This window comes from Dreissena polymorpha, chromosome 16, assembly GCF_020536995.1.
Source record: "Dreissena polymorpha isolate Duluth1 chromosome 16, UMN_Dpol_1.0, whole genome shotgun sequence".
NCBI classification, from domain to species: domain Eukaryota; kingdom Metazoa; phylum Mollusca; class Bivalvia; order Myida; family Dreissenidae; genus Dreissena; species Dreissena polymorpha.
Window position 1 is genome coordinate 27,068,018 of NC_068370.1, and position 19,876 is coordinate 27,087,893.

The 19,876-nt window shown below is 33.6% G+C and overlaps 1 protein-coding gene across 3 annotated transcripts in view; it reads right to left on the reverse strand.

The window, feature by feature from the left end:
- Nucleotides 1-13,018: 13,018 nt before the first annotated feature.
- LOC127862664 (multiple epidermal growth factor-like domains protein 10) overlaps nucleotides 13,019-19,876 on the reverse strand; it is a 32,934-nt gene continuing 26,076 nt past the window's right edge. For all 3 annotated transcript variants that reach the window (XM_052401874.1, XM_052401870.1, XM_052401873.1), the window contains exons 3-5: nucleotides 19,501-19,644; nucleotides 16,718-16,936; nucleotides 13,019-16,375 (exon numbers count right to left, since the gene is read on the reverse strand). In XM_052401874.1, coding sequence (XP_052257834.1) covers nucleotides 15,918-16,375; nucleotides 16,718-16,936; nucleotides 19,501-19,644 — 821 coding nt within the window. In that variant the 3' untranslated portion in view covers nucleotides 13,019-15,917. The remainder of the gene's footprint in view (nucleotides 16,376-16,717; nucleotides 16,937-19,500; nucleotides 19,645-19,876) is intronic.

A 19,876-nucleotide genomic window follows, 5' to 3' on the forward strand; every position in this document is an offset into this window, starting at 1 on the left:
ACAGGAAAGTCTCTTCTAATCGAAAATTCAGCGTAAAGGGAAAGTGTCGCCCCATGATAAGCAAGTGCGTACAGCCCAGGCTAATCTGGGACACAACTTTACGCAAATGCTTTTAGCCCGGTGATAGTAACACACTGTATATGCTTTCTGGATTACGATAGGCTTAATGACTCGAGTAGAATGCGCAAATAATACAGCTTTTATATCACAAGCTCCACCACCTTATATTATGTTTTCTATAGACCGCGAATAATATAATTAATATACAACAATGCACTTATGCGTATAGGCAAATTCGGCAAATGCGTGCACTCGTCTTGTAGAAAATATGGGGGGAGGGGGGTTTTGGCAAATGTGGCTGAGGACTTTACGGATAGTTCTTAGTTTAAGTAGTTTAAGTGTGTAAAATCGATGTCAATAAGTGAACATATCCTACAGCTCGGTTTATTTGTAACTGTTTTTTAAACGTTTTTATACACAACTTGTCATAACTAACAATTGCCTGAAAACACACTGCACAGGTTTGCATAGAATAGCTTGGCTAACACAAATAGATAAAAGCGAGTGGAATCATAGTTAACACGGGATAAATTAGGCGGCATAGCGTTGAAAACAGAATAGCTTACTATTATTCAGTTAACTTAGCATTGTTTAGTTTGTACCGCTTTAATAATATACCGATACAGTTGTATCGCAAGTGTTTGTTTCTTTAAAGTTCGGTTTATAAAAAAGTATGAGTTGGGTAACTATAATTAAAACAAAAACATATCAAATTGTAATAGATCTTTCGATTTATTAAGACCGTTCAACGCAAGTCTTATCAACGGACATACATGTAAAGCCTTACTGTTCAAGAATCAATTTTCAAGCGCGTGATTTGCTTGATTTGGTTAAAATATGCGGAGTTATCATTTGACATAGATAAATACTGACACATCATAATTCTAACTGCAGCTGTTTCCTAAAATATGTTACACACTTGATCGTATACTACTGTAAAATTAATCGGAATTAGATGGAGTCACGTATGAGATGATAGTAACCGGCCGTGTTAATACCTTACCAATTTACTAATCCTTTGTTATGAAGTGATAGTAAATAGATAAGCCCGACTAAATGGCACGAGGAGTTAAGAACATTATTGTTAATGATTAACGTCGTCTGCTTAAGATGAAAGCGCTTTTCGTTTGTGTGTGTGTATGTGTATGTGTGGATTTATCTCATCTCACCATTGCGTGTTGTTCGGAGATATAGTACGCCAACCAACGCCCTTAAGGTGTTACGGTTCCGGGTGAGTATTTTCACATATCCCGACGTCTTCTCCATCTGCATGACATCTGCATCCAGACCTCGGCGCAAGGTGACTGTAGCCCGCCCTCTCTTCCCGAGTGGTTCCATGTAAGATATTGCCTTTTGTTTGGGAGTTCAGGCTCACAAAGAGTGTGACGTTTCCATAGCCAACGTCTCCGCAGGATAGTTTCCTCAACGGGCTGCGGCTTTATTCTTCTCCGTTAGTCTTCGTTGGTGATCTAGTCTGGCCAGCGGATCTTCAGGATCTTCATGAGGCAATAATGTATAAGACCTTGATTTTCATAATGTAGGTTAGGGTGGATCGTACGGCCTCTGCGACATAGAGTAGTATTGGCTACCAATCGTAATGAGTATATCGTGCTTGATCCCTAAATAGTATTGGCTACCAATCGTAATGAGTATATTGTGCTTGATCCCTAAATATTTTTCAGCGGATGGAAGGCTGCGGGTGTTTAACGATGCGCATTCTGACGTCTGCATCCGTTCCTACACGGCTACCAAGGATGCTGTCTAGTTAAATTAAGCTGTCCACCTCTTCCAGCGCCTTGCCTTGGAGTGTGATGGGTGTGTTGTTGGATGCGTTTCTCTCAAACATTTTGCTCTTACCCGAATAATCCTCGTCAATGTTAGTCGTTCCCTGTATCTGTTCTTGGGTGTGAGAGTGAAAAGCCTGATTGTCAGCAAAGTCATAGTCGTCCAACTGTGTCCAAAGTGTCTTTTTGGCGCTGTGTTTGGCCAGCAGGAACAGGAAAGGTGAGAATAAGCAGCCTAGCGTCATTCCGGTTCTTACCGAAGTGGTTGGTAAGATGTCTACCCTGAACGATTCTGAACGTCGTCACTTCATGAGACTTCCTTTGAGGTCGGTGACATTTTTTGTCACTCCGTAGTGTTCCAGTTGTATCCAAGTGTTATGTCGATCAATACTGTCGAACGACTTATCATATTCGATGCAATCGGCGTAGATGGGTGAGTCTCACTCTAGAAAGTCATCAAGAATAATGCGCATCCTTTAGGAAGATGGCTCGTTGATTACGGAGCCAATCTGCAGCGTCTTTCATTTCCTGGGATGTAAAACAATGTTATTTTTGTGCATTTCGAGTGGTAACTGTGGACGCCTTTATTTGGTGCCTTAATGAGGTAGCTCTCTTTCCACTCTGGTGTATTTGTTTTCTGCGCATATCTTGCTAAAGACCGGATTGAGTAGCTCCACACTAGTCTCGAAGTAGTGCTTCTGCTGTTATGATGTCAAGTTCCGCATACATGCCATTATGCAAATGCTTGATGACTCTGCGGAACAAATCCTTCATGATTGCGCAGCTTTTTATTTGCAGATCGCTCGTCACTTGCCGTATCTCCGTTGGATTTGCATTGGCTAAACTGTTGAGTAGCTCCTAGGAGTTCTCGGCTCACCTATTTCTCTTCCCTTGTTAATATGCTATCATCCCCCCTTCTTGTCGCAAATCGACCCTTATGGAGTTGAAATGACGTTTTGTTGTAAAATGTTTTATTATCGGCCACTTCAATGCCGTTCGTAGCACTTAATGAGATCCATGTTGATCCTCTTTGCTTTGTATGGAAAGACGCTGTCATGATCCGTGTATGGTCCGAGCGCTGTCTGTGCCGATTTGGAGAGCATTTTGACTTAAGAACTGACGGAGAGTGAGTACGGATTTTTAATATATAAGTTTGATATAAACATGTGTACTTCGACCGTTGCCGATGATAGGATTCTGATATGGTTTGAACACTATCCCGCCATGGGCTAAAATGCATGATGTCCATATGTGAAAAGGTACCCTAAGCAGTTGTGGTTCGAGTACAAATCCGACAAGTGTGGTAACGCCTTTAATGACAGTGTGTGGTTTTGTCGTGAAAGAAATTGAAATATGGGTACGCAACAATTAAACGAAGAAAGGCTGTTCAACCATTTTAGTCGTATATGCTACGAGTCAATTGGTACAACCAAATCACTGAATGACGCTTGCAACAAACTGCGCGGGACTTTCCTAAACATACTGAATAGTTTGTTACATCTACGAGGCGCAAACCCACTTACATTTAAAACTTTATACAAAGCAGTGGTTATACCTTAATCAACTTACTTACGGATGTTGTGTAGTCTTTCTTATAGATACTTGGCCAAGCACCTTTTTCTGAATAGGCTGATGCGGTCAACAATGATTATCAATAGCAAAGATTTATCCCGGATATAATATTTAGATTACTTCAAAAGAGTAATATGAATGAAATCTAAATATATACTTGCGCAGTGGGACCATTGTTCTAAAAAATGAAGTGGAAAAGCATTATACGGGGCACGTGACAAATCCGGCCAGACAAGCGTGGTTCTCGGCAATATGCATTCAAAGACCTGGTCTGTTCGAGATAATGCCGCAGGACCGTAACCCATATGTGCCTTATGCAATCTGGAAATCCCATCCAGAGTTGCTACCCATAGTTAACTCGGAGAACAGAGCGGTAGGGCGTATGTTGTCCAGATTATACGCGAAACAGTGTAACAAGTGCTCAAGATGTTTTGACAATATTTGTGAAAACTTAATTTTTGTTTTCTGCAAGTAAAATAATCCCCACATAGCACGCATGGTTGCTCTCGTCATTCTAACTTGAGGGATGGACTTCCTCTAACCATGGTATAGTTTACTTCTTGAAAAACAGGAAGACGTATTTGTATGTCAAACGTTCTTTAACGCAGGTGCGTAAAATTGTATAATGCTTTAAACATTGTATCTAGGTTTAAAAAGATACGTTCCAATTGAAACAAACTTTTCTTGGCACTTTGAGCATAGATACTAAACATAAGTTATTCTAGAATTTCATTTTCGTAACTTAAATACCAGTCTGTTTCTTATGTTGTTATCAACCTTGTCGCAATACGCTATGAGTACATGAACAGTAAATAGAAGTTATTCTAGAATTTCGTTTTCATGCCTGGAATGCCATACTGCTATCGCTTATGTTTTGATCAGCGTTGGTTTGATAATACATGTGGATGTGCGTAAAGCGTATTCACTCATTCCCTTATATACAGCTTTACTGTGATACGATTTGTTAAATGTTTTTACCACTTGCATTATGATTCTGTTTCGTTGACAATCAGCGTGTCAGTGCGTTCCTTATCTCTTTTGAGGACCGGAAAAGGCAATTGTCGAGATGATTTTCTTAAGGGTAAAATTACGTCTAAAATCAAAAACGGACGTTATTCAGAGTTTGATAGACAATCGGTTATTCTATCCAAACTTTGTAAAGAATGACAATTGAAGTTAATGTTGATAAGATTGCTGAATGATGATGTAAAAGTGAAATAAATAAATAATACTAAAATTCACATGTTAAGTGCACTAATTGGAGATAATGATAAGGGTGAATATGGAAGCTGGGAATTGCCCCGTCTAACAGCCCAAGTGAAGGGCAAACCATAATTTGGTAAAGTGAACAATAAAACGTAAAAAAACACAGTGCGAAACAGGTGCGTTTATAGCTTAGAACTCTGTTCCTGAAAAATGTGAGATAAAATGTCCCCCATTGATTAACAATGCCATCAGGGCATTTCTTTAAAAACGCACACATACATAAGACAAAAGTACTGTGCAAACTCAAAATCTGGTAGCTACAAGTATGCCATCCATGATTCGTCGAGCAGTGATTTTAAAATCACAAATAATGGCAAACACAAAACAGAAAACCTGTAATTCACTGAAATAAATGGGTCGGTCAGGTGCAATTAACCTTTAAATTAGCAGAAGATACATGATAAGGCAAGTTTTAAAATGGAATGTTATCCATTATGTAACATTTCTCAAACGATTGCCAGTAAACTAGTTTTGACGAGTCGCAAACACATTTCAAAACGTGTGACTCAGTGTCCTAAAATGTGAGAAATTAAATGTATATTGAGGTCGAGGACACGTTAAATCCCATATAAGAGGTGGTTTCAGCAAATTGTATGTCCATATAGGTTATGTGGATCCGAACCGTTACAAATAGCAACCGTACAGGGGTCGGTATAGATCTGTCAGCCGACCATTCAACATAGATTTCAAGAAGTATGTCAATACGGTTGCTACACTTCCAAATCAACACTCAAATGAGTAGCTTTTGAACACAAAAAGGTATTACAGTTGGAAGTAGGGTGCTCCTATCCATAATGTAAAAAAAATAATCAAGGTATTCATTTACCACCGACCCACCATTTGATGATGTGCCATATAAAAACTCAGTTGCCAAAATATAACATGGGATATAAGTACTATAGTGCTCCTTACTTCCATCAGAGGCCAGTTGTTATCTCAAAAGCCTGATTTACAAGTAATCTCACTGATGAGAATTCACACTTTCAGTCAATATCTGTCTGAAGAGTCAGCTTATACATCGCAATATATATTTAACAAAGAATTTAGTTTTTAAAGTTACTTGAACAGTATAGATAGTGAAACACATCGAATAGCATTGAGTAGATCCCAATTTTATTCGCATCCACATAAATAGAAATAGGGAGAATTTTAATGATATTTATTACAATGTGACAAATTGTATTATCATCAAAACGCTTATGATGTTGATTATATTCATGTATGACAGTTAATACATTTAAGCCTTTGTATATCATTAATATCATTAATAGCATATACTTATGATATATATTGGCAAAATAGAGATCAATTAAAAACACAACATTGATATAAGCGGTAAAAATCGTACTTAAACGGCTTCTTTGTGAAAAGGTTCTGAGTCTTCTGTCAAACTACAGTATTTCACGAATATTTTCCATCTCATGGTTAACTTCATGCCATTAAGTGATTTTGAGAAGGACGTGTTGGCTAGTATTCGCTAATATTGAATATATACATTTACAGTTTAAAACTGTAGATATTTCATGAAACTGCTAATCTGCTGATGATTTTAATGGTTGCCATGCACACTGTTAACCTATCATTATCATAAAATATCAATGTACATGTACTTCTGTTTTGAGAAACTGCGCGTAATCTGGTCTCTGTGATACATTTTCATGCTACCATCCAGCGACACTCGAATATGCTTGGACAGTCTAAGAATTAGATGGTGATTACAGATCATGGTTTGAACTTACTGATTAATCTATCTTAGTAACAACTATCAATGTTGCTTGAATCAAAATCATGTAAAAAGAACACTAAATAATGTTATTATAACAATGCAATATAGATATCAACTTCAAGTCATGAAGATAATAGACATTTTTTCGATACCAACTAAGTCTTCAGCTGTTAATGCCAAGTTACAGTCACTGTTCCAAAGAACCTAAAGGAAAAAAATAATTATTGTACATTAATTCTGGTTATTTTGACTATTAAAAAGTTTCAGATAATGATGTATGTACAACTGTCATAGGTGTGTTCCGCGGGTTATTTGACTCGTGATCACAGGTTTCGACACAAATATTCAAAACTGTAAAACTGTGAAAGCGTTGAGCAAGTCATTTGTCATTTTAAGCCAAATTATTTTACAGCTTCTCTCGAACTGGCATCATGTAATGGAGGGTTGGAGAACACTATCCTGATACTTTCATTTTTTGGGAGCACCCCAGTTGGAAGTTTGAAATACATTATATATCTGACATGCTTTGAGAAATGCAAGATCAATCGGCTCTTTAGGCCGTTTTAGGCTACTGTATTCATTTTGACATAGACCCATACAAATGTAGAATTGTTAAAGGAATCTAATAAAAAAAGAACATATTCAGATTGCAGATCAAGTAGTCAAAGAAGTTTTTTCATTTAGACATATACCCATACTTTTCTAGAATTCAAATGTAATACTATTTGAAGAAGAACACATTGTAGATCAAGAGGTCAAATAAATTTTGTGTAAACAAGCTATAATAAATTCTAGGGATGAAAATAAAAAGTTAAAGTCAACTCTATTTATATAACCTAGACCTTATGGAACGTTTCGTTTATATTTGAATGATTTTGAGGTATTTGTGTATTAAGATCACTTTTTAAGCAAGAGACATTCAAATTCGTACTTAATATTTTACAGACAATTTCTTGACATCTGTTGATTTGCAAGATGCTTATTTGTCTGTTCCAATTAACACACATGTTCAATATTATTTGAAGTTAAGATGAAATACTAAATTGTACCCGTTTGTTTGATTTCCATTTGGTTTAAACTCTGCTCCATTATTTTACACAGAGGTTCAAACATGTATTTGCATAATTGAGGCATGAGAGCATACAATAGTTCATTAAGTAATTAAGAAGAAATGGTAATTAAATTGAACGCGTTTTAATGCCCTTTTATTATTGTTTAATTTGAGTTGAATTGCTATTAGGTTAAATTTTATTTACACTTATATGTATCACGAATACTGCTGGGCCAAGTGTGAGGTTGAGCGCTCTAAAAACCGGTTTAAACCCCCAATCCTTCGCATTGACCCTTCCAAGGCGGTTATCCCAGCTTTATTCTTCTATGTGTGTATGTTGTTTCGTATTGTGTGGTTTCGCATGTTTTGGCAATAGGTCGCCTGCCTTAAATAAAGGACCAACTAATTGTATAATAATGATAATGCAATACTGTTCCAGCAGCTGGAGTTTCACTTCTTTATATTTTATATTGATGATTCCTTAATCATGAATCAAAATATATTTATTTGTAAGTAAGATACAATAGTTACCCATTTGGTAATGGAACGAGGGCAAAGATTAGTATTGGGTTTTATAATTGACACAGTTTAACTCAAAATATTTCTTAAAGAGGACAAACGAACGAACATATTAATTCAAAGGTTTTAAATGAAACAAACGTTTGTTTTTGCCCGGTACTCTTTAAAAAGGTCCCATCCTTAATGCCTTTTATGCCGTGCTTAAGTCCCTTTCACATTACAAGCAACTGGAAACGAATAAAGTATTGGGTTTAGAAAACATGATGAATTTTGATAACCATGTTTTACCGAATAATGATTGCATAAATTAGCTTCAGTGGTGGCTAATTAATCGTATAAACCATGAAAAGCCAATTAGGCAAGGAATGGTAACTTTTTGTGTATAGCTGATGCAAGCCTTTAAGGTTGGGGCGTTGCTGATTTGAACAACCGTTGCCATTCTTATGGGAGATAGACGATAGCTGAAGAATTGTTTTCTATAAACTACTTGAATCTTTTGCAATTTGTTTTGTCGATTCCAATCCTTTTATAATACATAGAGGAGCGTTCATATTCAAGTTCAGCCGGACAATGTAGCAGCCTTATCATATGCTAACGATCACGATGGAATGGCCTTATTAAGTATAGGCAGATTGTCCGGTTATATCTGGCAATGGTGTTAATTGAGAGATATATTCCTTTCAGCAGTTTACTACCAGGTTCAAGTAATACTGCTGATTATTTTTCTATAAACTTTTCCTAAAATACTGTATGGATCATGAAGTCTGAACAGTCCAATGCACCTTGTATTCAAATATTATACCCTAACATTGAAACGTTAGCTTCAAGATTAAATCAATCAATAGATTAGTTTGTATCATAGTAGCCTGAACCTGGTTCCTTTCATAATGATGCATTTTCATTACATGACAGATAATTCTAACCGTACATATTTTATTATTTTAATTTGATTGCAAAGGTGTTACATAAGTGAAAAAAGACTGAGTTGAAAAGAAAATTTTAATGTCTCAATATTGGGTGTCAAGGTTTTGGTTTCCAGTTTCATCAGCACGTTTGACCAATATTCCTGCCAGCTTGCCCACACATAAAGATTTGCTTTTTCTCCCTCACATCGGAGACTGAAATAACTATGTTGACATATTTTTGTTATTACTTCCAGATATAAGCATGATACTCGGTGATTTAGTTGCATAAAGCAGGGATTTTACAAACATAACAATTTATGTGAGATATAAATTGTGTAAACAATAATTTAAATAGTAGGTGTATGAAAGGGGTATTTAAGAAAATAAATTCCCAAACCTAGGTATAATATTACTTTGTATGGCACTTCTGTGTTGAAATTAATGTCTTTATTATTTTCTTTGGAAAGTTCATCTTTGAAACTATTTACTTCAAAGTCGTAGCTTTGATTTACCACTAGGAAACCAAATTAAGTTGCAACGGGTATTGATTATATTTTGAAGAAAAACCACTGTCTTATTAAAGGTTATCAATTTGTGTAAAAAAAACTTCCAGAATTGGACATGCATATATACTAAAAAAATCTATGGCAAAATGGTTTTGATACATCTGTATCGCAAGCCTTATTTAGCAGTTGCTCTTTACAAAATATATTAAGTACACCTGACTGGTCTTCTGTCAACAACCTTTGGAAGTTTTATTAAACACATACTAATAGCGAGGAAAACATTTAAGTTTCTGATTCTGTATTTTGATGAAATTGAACATTTATTCTGATCAAAATGTTGTTGAATGAATGCTGTGTTGCTCTGTGAAGATGCTATCGTATAAATGGTAAAACGAAGGCAATTACGTAAATAAACACCCTCATCCTGGCTTTAGTGAAAGATAAGGGTCAATACTAAAGTAAAGTCGGAATCTGAGCATGTAAACACCCACCTAAATGTGTGCGTTTATTTCATATTTTCCTCAAGATTACATTCGTTATATTATATTAATTCATATTAATGTCTGTTTTTTTCAATGTTCTTGATGTGTTTTTCAACAAAAATAATTAGAGTTATTAAACATATACATCTAATTATATTCTTCAATTGAACTTGATTTTTGATTATTTTAATAAAACTCGATTAATTCGTTATACTGGCTAAGTAATTAGTTCGAACGACTCGGAAATATTGCTATTGTATTCTTGGTCCGCGACTGGATTACTTCTTTTAATGGCCATCATCAATTTCTAAATCTAGACTAAAGGTTCATTTTTTCACGACTTCACAGTTCAATTTACCACTATTTCGGCGAATCAAGACATCATATGGTTATCAACACTAACAAATATCTAAACCAAATCGCAACAAATACATGCATACATATACATTACGTTCAATAATACTACAATGTGATTCCATACTTCATGAAAACGCAGCGATATGTGTTAAAATTTTAAAACCGACACATGTTCAATTACATTAGTCTCTATTGTAATAGGTATTGTAATACACATGTTATTTGGGAAAATATAAACACATGTGTATAAACAGTCCTGTGCATATAAGCTTAAACGACCCTTACCTAAAGCAAATATTCTTTTACAAATAAAATACAAGTATACTTTCTTTTCTCTCTTCAAATTATCTTAAAGGTTTGTCCTTTTTGACAAAGTATACGTTATTTGTATCGGTGAATTTATGTATGAGTGTTTTGTTTTCCCTGCATGATAAAAATATCATTGTTTAAAGGCAATTACTTGTCATTCAGAATAAGATCTCTATGAAATCACCATGTAATTCATTTTCCATCGTGAATAACACTATATGTACTCTATTTATGACGTCACTTTTTACATCAGTTGACTTAAAGATCATGTCGAGCATGTGAGTGCGTAGTGAGTACAATCGTATTTACCAAACATACCCATATCAGATACGACAGTTTTGTACTGAACGCAAAATGCATACTTAATTACTCGATTCCTCCCAAAGATCTTCGTAGTGTATGATAACTATAATTTTAACGCAACTCTATAGAACTGCGCTTTTGGTATCATGTATATACTATTACATTGACTATATTTAAATTTGCACATTGTGTACCAAAGGGTAAATAATCTTTATCCCATCTTCACCGCGACATTGACGGTATAACACCCCATGGAATAAACTATAAATCAGCTGATTGACGGCTTCATAAAATGACCTACGTATTGCGTCATATTCCAATAATAATAATGTGATGTCATCTTTTGGTGTACACGAAACTAGTATGCCATGTCTGGGAATAAAACATTGAATACATGTTAAAGTACTGCTTGTAATTATGAAAAAGTGCATATTCTATGGATTACTTACTTCGGATGGAACCGGTGAGACGAAGGATTTAGATCTACATGTAGCTCTAGCTTATTCGTGTTATTGATTTTCAGAATGTGCGTGCCTATTTGGTTGTGTGTGTAGAACATACTGATGTGTGTGTATTTTTGTTCATTAGTCTATTCGAATTGTTTTGCTTTTGGATGTAAGTAAACTTAAGGGTTTTTTCGTTTTTGAATTAACTTTGTCTTTGCTATTTTATCAAAGAAAATATTTTCAGTAAGAATAACCCGTTTGCAGCAAGTGTTTCAAAGCTCAATATAACTATTTCGGATTATCTTGTGTTTGGGTCACAAACTACAGTATGTGAAGGCTAGATCTAGACGCCATCAAAATCTGCAGCATCCCTAACAAAATTAGGCGAGTATAGTTTTTTGATAATTCATATTTAGAACGACTCTGTGTGTAAATCTACATGTACATGTATGTTGACATCGACATCCTTCAGTCAGAAGCAATCGCCGCCATATTGGATTTGATCATTTTCTTTCGAAAATAAAATGCATTATATTAGAGTAAAATTTTCTATTCGCGGTCGTAATGTCAATTTGCAGGCTGCGTACAATTGAATCGAGGTATATGGTGTTATTTTTTTCTCGTTTTACAGTTTGTGTGTGAAATTTTTTAAGACTATTTTGCGTACCGGAACAAATACATTCTATATCACTACGCATGGTTTCATTCATTGGATATAGATTTAAAGTGCTTTTAAAAATAAATTAAAATTATTGTTAAGGTTATTAATCTATTTATGTTAAATGTCACGATGAAAAAATCAATGGGATAAATAGAATACTGGAATTAGCGTTCAATAGAGAGAAGTTTATGTTGTTCGCGCTCCCGGTGTTCTAAGCCTCGCAACATAAATTTCTCTCTACTCAACGCTAGCCTAGTATTCTCTATTTGTCCTCTTGTTTGGATAATAATATGGGTTTATAGAATATATACCTGTATTCATGATAATGATGAAGAGGGGAAGGGGAAGAAGGAACATTATGAGGATGATGAAGATGGTGAGAATGATGATAGCTACAACAACATAATCATGGTCAATATAATAATAAAAACTATCATTATGAGTTGTTTTATAATAATCTTTCAAAGATATTCATCAATTACAATAAATAATTCGTTTACATTTGGTAACAAAACACTGCTTTTAACTATTTACCTAGATCCGGCTGAACTAAATGAGTGTTGTGGCAATTATGTTAAGAAAATAATAAAATCCACGATAAAAAGAATATTGCTGCTGTTTTATTAATCGGAAATTGACACTTAAGCCACTCCTCGTCACGAGCAAACAGCGTTACAACTATTTGATGATTTATAAATTGTATTACTCCACCAGATTTATGGGCATAACGATTAATGAAACATTTCTATTGTCGAACGTTGCGGGTATGTTTGTATAATAAAAACAACAGTAAACATTAATAAACCCTTTATAGTTATTTGTGCACAAATCAAATTTTCATAAATGTACCAAGAATAGTGTACACTTAACATGTAAACATGTATAAGATCTAACGCAACACTTTCAAACTTGATTGTCTCAGTTATTAGTAACGATTTTGATTTAAAACGATCATTTGAATACATTTTGATCAAGCTCACGATAAAATCATTCATCCTTGACGATCGGACGCTTAAAAAACGAGCAGTATGTATGTTTTATCTGTTTGCATGTGGAAATAATGAAACGCAATATTATTCTAATTGTATTTCAATTTTTATCATTTAAGGTCTAACATCAGGATAACATAAAAGTAGTTTTTTTTAAAAATGTATTGCTCATATGAATATTTCGGAGTGCAACCGCGCCTTTTAAGCAAATTGAAGGTTACCTGCGAGTGTACTGCCGACTTTGCTAACGCAACACTTTTCAAATTTGAATATCGATTTCATTCAAAATTGAAGATTTGGTTATCTTACTACATTCGGTGCAAGCTTACGATAAAATCATTCATCCTTAAAGATCGCACGCTTTAGCACGTGTAGTGGGTAGCATGCCATTTGCCAAAATGCTCGGTTGAGCTTCTGAATATTCGTATGTGTCTTACATTTTCCTAGGGTGAAAACCAACCTAAAATGATGAAATTAAATTAAATTTAGAATAATATTGCGTCCGACCATTTCCAAGTGCAAAAATACGAAACTATACATACCCAACGTGCTAAAGCCTTCAATTGTCACGGAGGAATGATTTATCGTGAGCTTGCTCAAAATGTAATCAAATGGTCGCATTTACAATTTTAAATCAAAGTCTTAACGCATAATTGAGGTATTCAAGTTTAAAAGTGTTGCGTTAGAAAAGTCTCCAGGTGTACAAAGAGTCTTTAAATACAGACACAACAATGATGAGGAAAATGTTAAAATGTGTTTAGAATGGAAATAGCTCTATTATCAATAGTCACCTACAAGAATTTATTCATAAAACTGCTTTGTAAAATACGTATATTTCGTATTCATATTAATTACACCCAATATCGTATAATAGATATTCAAGTTTTTAATTTAATTACAAATATTGAAAACTGTAAATATAAGTTTCTTATATTAAACCTAAGACGGTTTGAGATTATAACACATTAAAGATGTATTTTTTTATTATTTCTGAAAGTCCAAATTAAGGTTAAGAATAACACTGCTGGACTATTGTCAATAACTAAGATGAATAAACACAGCGTAAGCTAACATTATTAAAATGTTTAAAAAGTATACGACTTTGACAAAAACAAATATGACGTGAGTATATATTAAACGAGTATTACCTATACATTCAATGACTATCCCAACAAAATATTGATATGGCTATGACAATAATTTTGCCATCACACAATTTATATTAACTAATGGAGATAATGTCGAAAATCAAAGAAATGAGAGAAATAAAGAGTAGTACTTCTGGCACGGAGGATACTGACAGCAATAAAAACATTATTTTTAATAATAACTTATATTAACTAATCGTGTTATAAATATAGGAGCAAGTTCAGCGTGTACAAGATGAAGCAATGGCAATTGTATACATTCTGCTTTTGTTTAAACAACCCCTTAAGGCATTCAAACGTATGACTCCGAATCTTTTAATTGCTATTATATTCGCCTGTTACTGCATCACCTATTAAACACTTTTCAACGTTCATTTTAACATATACGTTTAGTGAATTATTATACAAACTGTAATTTGGTACAGTATTATATATAAGTTGCGGTTCAATCGTATTTATTGTTACTTGTCGTCGCTTTATTGCTGTAGTGCTCTATCTCCCTATTTTCAAAAATGAGTTTTTTATATTGCTGTGTTCGTGAGAACGAGATCTTTAATATGACGTAATCGGATTCAAGATTCAGTCGTCACAGAAGAAGTTGTTCGATTCCATTTTGCTCTATCTCCTACATTTTGTATAGAATACAGAAGAAGTTTTTCGATTCTATTTTGCTCCATTTCCCACATTTTTACAAACGGGTGAATGCTGTACTGCACCATCTCCGGTACTTAGAGCAAAGTAATTAACGATTTTTATATAAAAAAAATAGCAGAATGCTCTATCTCCATACATAAAATTGCAAAAAGCATTAACATATAATTTACTAAAGTAAATATTTAATTAAATTCATAGTCGTCGTTTGCTGATAAACACTCCGGTATATTTTTGTCCACATACGTGCACAAATAAGAGAGAAAATAAAGATTAAACCTTTAAATGCGTTTTCCTCCAAAAAAATGAAATTGGTTGTTAGAGCACTATAGCAATCAAGCGACGTTGTGTTAAAATCGACATTCTAACATTTTATCAAATTTAACACAGCAAGAAATTACTAATTGATAATTGCATTGACAGTAACTATGTGCGTATCATCTACATATTTTGCAAAAATTCAGCCAATAAATAAAAGTATGATCCGGATACTTTTACATTTATTAAATTGAAGTATAATGTATAAACTTCAAGACTATTGAGTAGCGATACTTACATGTATAAATGTATCTAACAAAAATCATATGCGACATATAAAGTAAAACACAGGTATATACAGAACACAAATTAATTCTTACACATATACGTGTTTATAAACAATAAACATATGCGAACATAAATAAGTTTGTCTCATTATTAAGACATATGTAAATAAATGTTTTTCTGTTAAATGTTTGGTATACAAAATAAATGAATTATTATAATTTAACTTTTTGTGTACGATGTGGTAATATCATATCACTATATATCATAATAAAGTGTAATGTATTCGTTTAAATGTTATAATTAAAATGAATGAATTTAATTTTCTAGCTAATGTCATACTCGAATGGCATTGATCTCATTTTGCAATATATAAATTGTGAGATTCTAATATTTTATTTTAATGGAATGACATCCGCTTTTTGTATCACATACGGCATACCATTATTTAAACACAACGACGTTTCTGCAGTAAAAGAGTGTATTGCAGCCTTACCGAACATAAGATTAGATAATGATAACTTTACTACAACTAATCATAGAGTCATAATATGTTTAACAATATTTGCTTACGTGATTACTTCTAAGCTACATGATTAAGACCTTAATATTACCATAAAAGGAAATATAAGGCAATGCTCAAACATCGATTTTGAAGACGTAATCGTTCTCAATTCTTTTTGAGACATTAAGCATTGCTTTCGGTCTATTGCCAGCATTTCTGTCATTGTTAATCTCGGTCCGCGTTTGTTCGCCAGTAACATGTTTAAAGTCCAGATCTATGGCCCCTTCGTTAATTATGTTGTAAATTTCATCAGGAGCCAACATCTCATCCTCATTCACATGGTTATACACTTCTGAACTTTCTGAAACACTACTTGCATACATTGGTTTCATTGATTCAAGTTCAAATGACTTGTTAAAAGAGTCTGAATTCTGATTGGTCGAATTTGTAGGCTGACTGAGTCTACCATTTTGAAAAGAACTGTTCATGTGAGAAGAGGGCTGTTTCTTCTTTTTTGGCATTGACAGGTTTAATCGTTGCCAAAATTTATCGATCTTTTTAGACTGGTCTCCCGGCCATTCAATGTATGTAACTGAAAAAATAATACAATGTGTGTAAGAGGTATAACTCTACTATGAAACATATAATGCTTATGAAATGAAAACATTTACATATTTAAAGAAACTAATTTGCTTATACACCTTTCTTTATTTACATTTAACATATATATATATATATATATATATATATATATATCGTTTTGAGAGTTCAAGAGTTTTATCTAAAACACAATCATATAGCAGTAATATAAAAAATGCATGTATAAATATACCGAAACATTGCCAATACACAGTTTAACCGAAACTTGTGTATTGCATCAAATTCGAAGTATGACAAAGATATATTTAATCATGTACGAGTTTAAACAACCTACCAGAGTCTAGAATACTTTTCAAGTTGGGGTCTATGGTGTCTTTGTGCGGCGATATATCTTCCAGAAGAATGGGGATTATCTTGTTCTTGCGCTCGAGCATCTTCTGCTGTGCCAACTGCCACTCCATCTTGGTGAAGTTACTCGTGAGGTAGTGAGGGGAGACGACCAGGATCGTGCGACGACTGTTCTCCACGGCGTAGATGATGTTGTTGGTGATCTCTGGTAGGAACAAACATAATAAGCGTGCTTATGGAAATCAACAACACAAACAGTAAGTCGAGTTTAAACTCGCATCACACAGACATTGTAAGGAAGTTATTCCACGTGTTAAGGAGTCTTGTTTCCCTACAGACAATGTTATACTATCCTGATTCAGTTGTTCGTCACTTGACAACTTCAATAACTTAAATCAGTACAGGGTATCAAATCTGTAAACTGGCATTTAACTATCTGCATTCTTTGCGTCAGATGTTACCAAAATCACTTGCTGAAAAACAATACACTCCATGTGGTATATTTTACCCAAAATGATATGTACACAGCTTGTTTTGTATTATTGATTTTTTTTTATATTTTGTAAGCATATAACACAGACAATATGGCAAGATTGACGCAAGTACGATGATTGTACTGACACATATATTTGTACTGGTTAATTTAAGTTCAAGAAAAGTTGACAATTGTCAAATTAAGAATACACCGACATTACATACATTTTAATGTCAAATAAATTGTTGTAAAGCAATCAAAGCTTACTTTATATAATGTGAGACGGATGAACCGTTATATGGGCTCTTTCAAACGTTTATATACTGTCTTTCGATTCGAACTTTTTGCAAACGCAAGTTTGTTTATGTCCTATTTGTATGATCATCGAAAGTTCATGCTTTTCATTAGCACTTGTACTGTTAACCGCCATAAGGTGGACAAGTCACTTTTAGTGCTAAGCAGGAAGTATATCTTACTGTATTCGAAATTTGAAATACATATTTTATTCAATTAAAATAAATTAAGCCTCGTGATATGTATATAATCACTTACTGTCAATGTTAATGAAAAATATGTTTGTTTTTCTTTCTACAATTGTTGCTTTTTCACTAGAAGTACTAATGGTTTTTATCAAAGTATAAGATTAATGGATGAACCCCGAATTATTCACCGCAATAACGGAAGTTCTCTAAACACACACCATGCCTGTGAATTACATTTTCTTTTAACGCAAAATCTGCCATAAAAAAATCCACAATAAACTGATCATAAAAATAACGAATTTTTAATGTAAAGAAAGTTTTAAATTAGTCACCGCCGCATAGGGATTTCCAATCACATGGCTGTGCTTTATTTTTTATTTAACAGACTCGTTTGATATATTTTCTTAATGTGTGTTTTGTCATATAAACTGAACCTTACACTTTTTTCAAATCGTTTATATTAAATTTAGAAGCTTCAATGGGTTGCATTTGCTGAACGTAATAAAATGTTATTACAGGTCTCTAATAGTCATATAAATTACATTTCACGACTTAATGTACAAATCCTTGAAATTATAAACGAATATCTTTAATACTGTCCAAATGTTTAGGTTTTGATTTACAAAAAGCCAGAAAAAATGTATTTCAAACGTGGATTGACTCACTGAAAGTAATTAACGGAATACATTTTGCATATTTTTGGCTGACAGTGATGACCTTAAATTAAATTGAAAAACATTACGTCAATTGATTCCACTTATCATTTTAAAAAGCTCCGTCAGAAGTTTAAATTAGCAATTTGAAGTATATTTTAAAACGAAGCATTTTAAATAATACATTACATCAATGAAATGCCTAAAAAAACTTTGCAATATTGACTGTCATTCAACGTACATATGTAATATATTTTATGTTAAAACTCAAAACATATCTTAACATGCATTCGGAATAATCAAATGAGCAAAGTGAATTTAGGTTTACCCGTAAAAAATCTAATGTTGTAACAACGCCAAAAAAAAGCAAGACATAATAATATTAAGTTTTAAGCACGTATCGTACATTCATAAAGGTGTGTATGATAAACTGTCTAACGAAACTAGTCATGTGCTTAATTTACCATTAACATTAATTTTTAATACTAACACGATTATGACAGGTAATGATATACAGAAACTTGAGCTTATACAATCTTAATTAGGTCTAGAATATATATATGTCAAATGTACCTGTAGATGAGAATAGCGTTTAACTCCGTAGAATGATAATTAATCTTTGAATTGTTTTAAGAACAAAACCATGTCAAGCATAATTCAGTTTTAGGGGCTTTTAATTATAATAAAACTCTTATAAAACCGACATCATGATAGTTTTATTGCAATTGACAATGACAATGATCTTCATGTTAACGTAATATTTGCGTAAGACTATACCAAAACGCATTCATAATAAATCAATTTTAAGGAAAATTTGTATTAACATAAAAAGTAAGGCACGATTAGATTCCGGGCGTCATCGTGTAAGAATATATGAAATCTTTCTATGACAAAATGAGTCATTTCCAAACGCTCTGACTTGGTGTGCTTTTGATAAAAACAACAATGTTTGTTGAAGGTAACTAATCGGTCATATAGTACATTTAGATGTTTTTAAATTAGCTGCTGTTCATATTATTTCAACAGTAAGACTTGTTTTAATTGATTTTTGAAGTTCATGTGGAATCATAAGAGCTCATGATAGTTAATCCGTTTATTGACAAAGCATTAACACATGTTGGTTTAACAAGGCATTTTACTGTTAGAAAGATGGTCTTACCATTTCCCGGAATAAAATCTTTATAATGAACGTTCACGTTGAAACCCATTTCTCGGGTGAGTTTTGGGAATAACGTATGGATGACGTAATCTTCATCCGGGGTATTGGAACGGTACGAGATGAAAGCGTCCCATTGCCGTTCGTCTGTGGGAGAAATATAAGAAAGCAATAGCTTCATGTTTTACGAAGACAAAATATAAAAAATAAGATTGATACCCTCAAAGCCTAAAATAGTTTCCTGATTTATTCACGGAATTGATATCAAAAACAAAATATATTAAACTGCATAAGGTGCATGTTCAATTTCTGAAATAAGTCCCAGAGTTTGATTTTAGTCAGTCATAAAAGATAGGATGTATTCACGTCTAGTTTCAGT